Source organism: Mesoplodon mirus (assembly GCF_964341445.2).
Source record: "Mesoplodon mirus genome assembly, chromosome: 2".
Lineage (NCBI taxonomy): Eukaryota > Metazoa > Chordata > Mammalia > Artiodactyla > Ziphiidae > Mesoplodon > Mesoplodon mirus.
The window spans coordinates 142,494,325-142,500,189 of NC_138977.1; the positions used below are offsets into that span (position 1 = coordinate 142,494,325).

General features: G+C 36.4%; 1 protein-coding gene across 1 annotated transcript; it reads right to left on the minus strand.

Moving 5' to 3' along the window:
- Positions 1–5,115: 5,115 nt before the first annotated feature.
- LOC309797101 (small nuclear ribonucleoprotein E-like) lies at positions 5,116–5,581 on the minus strand. The gene has a single exon (XM_082610527.1). It carries the CDS (start codon positions 5,552–5,554, stop codon positions 5,276–5,278), a length of 279 nt encoding a protein of 92 aa, XP_082466653.1. The 5' UTR covers positions 5,555–5,581; the 3' UTR covers positions 5,116–5,275.
- Between the last annotated feature and the right edge of the window lie 284 nt (positions 5,582–5,865).

Consider the following 5,865-nt stretch of genomic DNA (forward strand, 5'->3'; position numbering starts at 1 on the left):
CTCAATGTATTTGAGTTTGCCATAGCCCTTGGTAATTGAATATGGAAGTATCGTTGTAATATTACCAGTGTAAGTATCTACTGAGTAATCAAGGCACTTTAACATTTTAGCCTAGAGACCAGTGTCTCAGATGACACATAGGCATGTCTTAGTTACCTATATCACCAACGCAGACTTGATTGTCTTCTCAAAGCCAAGCTTGTTGACAAAAATCAGATCTCAAACTATTATTTTCAAAAAATGCATTGCGGCTCCTTTTGGGAACACATGGAAATCAATATGTAGAAGAACCCGTTGTGTTCCTGGCATGGTACCAGGTGCTAAGTGGATGGTAGTGAACTAACAGAGATAGTCCCTGTGATCAAAGAGCTTTCAATTTTTCCAGAAAGAAAAACAAATAATAGAAAGAAAACAAGAAACAAATTAATATAATTGGTATAAAAGAAACAAACAGGACAAAGAAATGGAGTAAAAATGGTGGGCCTCACTTAGATAGGGTGGTGAGGGAAGGTTTCTCTGTGGTGCTGACATTAAGTTGAGATCTAAAGAGGAGAAAGAGACTGCTGTACTAAGTGAGAGGGGCAGTCTTCCAGGAAGAGGAAGCCAATTGTGCAACAGCGTTAGGGTGGAAGACCTTGGTTAAGTTTTAAAACAAAATGGAGGCCTGAGGGCAGGGGCAAAAGTAGAACAAAACAAGACTGGAAAGGTAGGCAAAGGCCAGGTTACTTAGGGTCTTATAAGTCATGGGAGGTTTTGAGTAGGATAGAAGAAGTGGCTTTTGATTTAAAAAATATTCGGGCTGCTAGACACCCAGCCAGGAGGCAAATATAGTGGTCCAGGCAAGAGATGATAGTGAGTGGCTTGGACCTGGGTAGCTACAGTGGGGCTGAAGACAAGTTGATAAATTTGAGATATATTATGGGGGTGCAAATAATAGTTTGCTAATGTAATTACCTATCAGAAATATGCATCTGCAAATGAATTCTTACAAACCCAAAAGAGGTATTTTCATGAAACCATGGGCACACCAAATAAATAAATATATTGTTTTTTTGGTTGTCTTTTTAAAAACCCCAAAACAATATGTAGCAGGGTTTCTGTTTGCATTGGCAGAAAGTGGCCATATTCCAGATTTGAAACATCTGGCACTATCTCTTCTGAAAGCACGAATGAAAAGAAGGGCAATCCAAAACAGTCATGGGGTCTATGCTCCTCTGTCCTTGGAGTAGAACAGTGGGTCCCAGGCTTATTTTGGGTTCACATTATTAAACTGTAGATTCGGTTCAACCTTAGATTCATGACTCAATATTCTAGGAAAACAGATTTCTGCTCATTTTAGAAAAGAATTTTCTCATAACTGCCTTTTGAGGAGGTAAACTTCATGCAAATTATCTGTAAGACTTCCTGTCTTCTCAATTTTTTTTTACCAAATAGCCATTTAACTGGCCAAGGGATATCAAGAGAATGAACTTGAGAATATAAAAGTTGCATTTATTGGTTCTCAGGAAGGAAGTTAGCACAATATCACAGAAGCTGATGCTTTAAATGTGCTTGGATAATAAAAATCCAAAGAGGAATGTTAAGACATTTTAGTCCTATTGCTAAGAGAGATTAACTTTGTTGTCTTGGACAAGATCCTTGGTTATTCTTTGACTTGATTTACCGAAATGTTATATAGTTATAAAAATCAATGGTTTTATCTCCCCTGTAGTAAATTACAATCTGAAAAATCCCCCAAACTGAAAAGGAAAACTGAGAGAAAGTACCCACTAGTCAAAAAAGGAAAGAGGGAATTACTGAAGCACCTGGCAGCATTAAGCAATCATGACTCAAGGACCAGAGAAAATCACTGAGTCATAAATGAACAATTTTTCACTGGAATAGACTTTTCCTGCTCTATGAGCCTTGTTGTTTCACATTTCTAATCCTCTGAAAGGTTACTGGATACATCATATGGTGAGGATACAGATGTCACCAAGACACTGTGACCCCATTCTCATCTTGACCTATGTCCTAAAGTGCATTCAAAAGAGGGTGAGAGCTTGGTGTCTATACTTTGAAATGTGGCCTCTGTCTGGATTGATTTTATAGTGGCTCTTCTAAAGAAGATCCCAAAGAGACAGACCCTTTAGTGTTATTGAAGACATTTCTCTCTTCCAGAGCAAGTCTCTTAACCTCTCTATATCTCAATGTTTTCATCTGTAAAATAAGAATAATATCACCTAACTTACTACAGTTGTAATGTTTAAGTGATAAGCTTAAGTAAGATAAAACAATTCTTGAAACCATGTTTTATGTTAGTGACATATTGCTGGCTATGTTAGTGACAATAAATGCTATTATTACTTTTACATTCTCATCCATAGCCATAATTTGAACTTCCATGTGAACACCCATAATTCCCAATGACTGATCAGCCCTCCTGACCAAACTTTGCACTGTCACAGACTCTTGTGCCTCTCCATCCAAAATACTCAGTCCACAATTGTAACCCTCTCTATTTATTGAGTTCAATGTGTCTGTCCCAGCATACTCCCACAATTCTGCCCTGGCCAGGACTCTTCCTTTCTGTCCCCATTCACACCTCCTTTCTCTCTCTCCCCACCATCTGCAGCGGAGCACAATGACACATGTAATCCCATATCTATGTCTTGTTCACGCTGTTTCCCAAGCCTGTAATGCCCTTTTCTTGGTACACACAAATCCTATGAATTCTTCAAGGCCTTCAATTCCATCACCCCTACAACTTTATCTTCTTGAGCTAACACATATCCATATCAATTTGGTACTATTTATAGCATCCTTATTTGTGTTTTATTTTGTTTTTCTGAATGAAAGTCTAATTTTCCTAACCAAATTGGAGACTTCCTAAAAGTAGACTATGTCTAATGCTTCTTGCATATCTCCAACAGAGTCCCTCACTAAATCACACACAAACTGGGAACCCATAAGCACTACCTGACTTTAATCAAATCTCCAATTGAGTAAGTTCTTTCTGAAACAAGCTTAGAACATGCCACACAAATGGCTACAGGAGTGGTAGAGATCATATTTGTAATTCACTAAAACCCCTCATAATAACTACCACTTAATGACATCCCACGTGCCAGACCCCATACAAGGCCAGAACACAATTAATGCTCCCTGAAACCTACTACTATCTCCATTTTGCAGATGAAGAAACTTAGAATCTCAGCTAAGTAATCTTCCTTAGGAGATAGAACTTGAAGGTCATTACCTTCAAGCAGGTAGTTATACAGTTTTTCCTGCATTTAATTACATGCTGTATATACTCCTTTTATCCATCAGCAATGTAACAGAAACAGTCGGTCTTGTTTAATTTCTTATGTGAAATCTTTATAACTAGAAGTCACAAAATGGCAGTTCACGGCCAAATCTGGCCACTGAGGTTGTTTTGGCTCACACATTAAAAATATATACATTTTAATGGCAGACATTTTAAAGCTAATGATTTTACCTGAAAACCTGGATTCCTAGTTAAATTTGAGTGAATTAAAGTTAGATCAAATATCTGATTATGAAAAAAATTAAGGTTCTAAAAGAAAACAGGAATTGATACTTGCATACTCTTGGAACTGTGAAAGGCCTTTCTAATAAATATATGAAGTCCAAAGGCCATAAAAACTTTTGACATAAAAATTTAAAACACCTATATGGGAAAGAGAGAGGGAGAGAGAGAAGGAAAAAGGAAGAAGAGGAGAAGAAGAAAATGAGGACAAAAGACAAATTAGGAAACAAAATTTGCAATATGTATAGCAGACAAATGCTAAACTATCCCTAATTTACAAGAAATTCATCAAAATCAATAAGAATATCATTAAATTCCCAACAGAAAAAGAAGACAGAATTAGGAATTCACAAAAGGAAAATACAAGTAGCTAAATAAACATATGAAAAGACGCTGAAACTTAATAACAATGAAAGAAATTCAAATCAAAACAACAAGATACAGTTTTCACCCATCACACTAGCACATGTTAAAAAGACTAATAATATCCAGTCCTGGCAAAAGTGTACAGAAATAGGCACTCTCCTATACTGATGGTGGAAATATAAAATGGTACCATCTCATCGGAGGGCATTTGACAACAGTCCTTAAAATTTTTAATATGCCTTTCCTTTGACCTGACAATTCCGCTTACAGGGATTTGCTTTAGACACATTGCAAAGATGTGTGCATACAAATATTTATTGTAGAATATTTGTAAACAAATTTAAATGTCCAAATAGAGATATTAGATAAATTATGGTATAACCACACAATGAAATACTAAGTAGTTCTACAGAAAAAGGAGATAAAGATATGAAAAGAATTATAAAATAAAAGAAAAAGAAAAAAAGAAAAGAATTATAGAACGTATTATTAGATGAAATGTTTCTGTGTATATTACAATCCTATTTTAAATAATTATATATTTATATGTGGGAAAAAGTCCAGAAGAATATACATAAACCATTAACAGCAATATTTTCTGGTGAGATTATTTTATACATTTCTGTATTGTTTGAATTTTTAACTAGGATATATTTCTTTTGTAAACTTCCTTCTCCACCACAAAAAAACCTATAGATATATTTTATGGTTCCTTTAGTACCCACTTCCTCCTTTTCTCTCTGTACGGAGTCATTCCAGGAGACCAGTATCAGGCCATGTGGAGAAGAAATTCTGCTCTTTTCTCTATTTCCCTCTCCATCCAAGGACCCCATGCACTTACAAATTTACAGTCCAGCAAACAGGTGGGGAAGAGGCTTTCTCCAGTCTTACATGCTCAGCCTTCACTTAGGCTCAAGGGGAATACAACCCAGTAGTGTGTTCTTCAGAGACAAGCATAGTGTTTGTCATGCAACCTTGGGTAAACTGCTTAATATTTCCTAACCTCATTTTCTTTCTCCATAAAGGAGTCATAATAGTATCTACATTAGAGTGGCTTAGGGATTAAATGAGAATATAAATGGCTGCCATATGGTAAGTACCTGCTAAGTGGTAGTTGCTGTTATCATTGCTATTGTTATCAACTGTTCCTTTTAGGGTCAGGACTGTGCCTATGGTATTCACTGTACATTTTATTTCATTGTTTTTTTTTAATGTAAATATTTTAATAAAAACAATCCCACAGCATTTATTGTCATCTGGTAATAACATAAAGGTGAGCAAAACAATATGAATAAATGCTTTAGAACTACACTTCTAACAAAGCACACCTAAAAAAAACTGTATTGCCTTCTCAACAATTTCTCACTTCATTGATCATTTCTAGTTGGAGACACTTTGCTGCAGAGTAATGTTATCTCCTTTTAGCATGATCCGACCCAGTTGTTTTCTTGACTTTGTTTTCGAATGAGTCTCTTCTGCATCATCTAATACGAGGTTCATATACTCATCAAAACCAATGATACAGCCCTCTATCCGCATATTCACTTGCTCATAAAGCCACACCTGAATCCGAGATCTATTTTGCAAGTATCTGAAGATGAGATTGATTGGCTGCACCATCACCTTCTGCACCTTCTGGCCCTGGCCCCGGTACGCCATGGTGGAAGCTCACAAAGACCACACTACCCCGCCTTTCATTCAGTTTTATACATAAATGGGTATCTAATAAATATTTCTTGACATGTATGGCCACAGAGCTCCAAATGATTCATGTTCATGTCAGTTCGAATGAATACTGAGTTATATTTTATAACTCAGATGGAGACTGTTATATTTTTCAGATGGAGACTCTGCTTTTACAGGCTGATCCAAAGAAATGTTGAACTTGTTCATTCAATCTAAGACTGCATACCAGAAATGTTAGAATTGCCCAGGACTGAGTATCAGTGCTCTGAGAGTGAAGAGCTGGA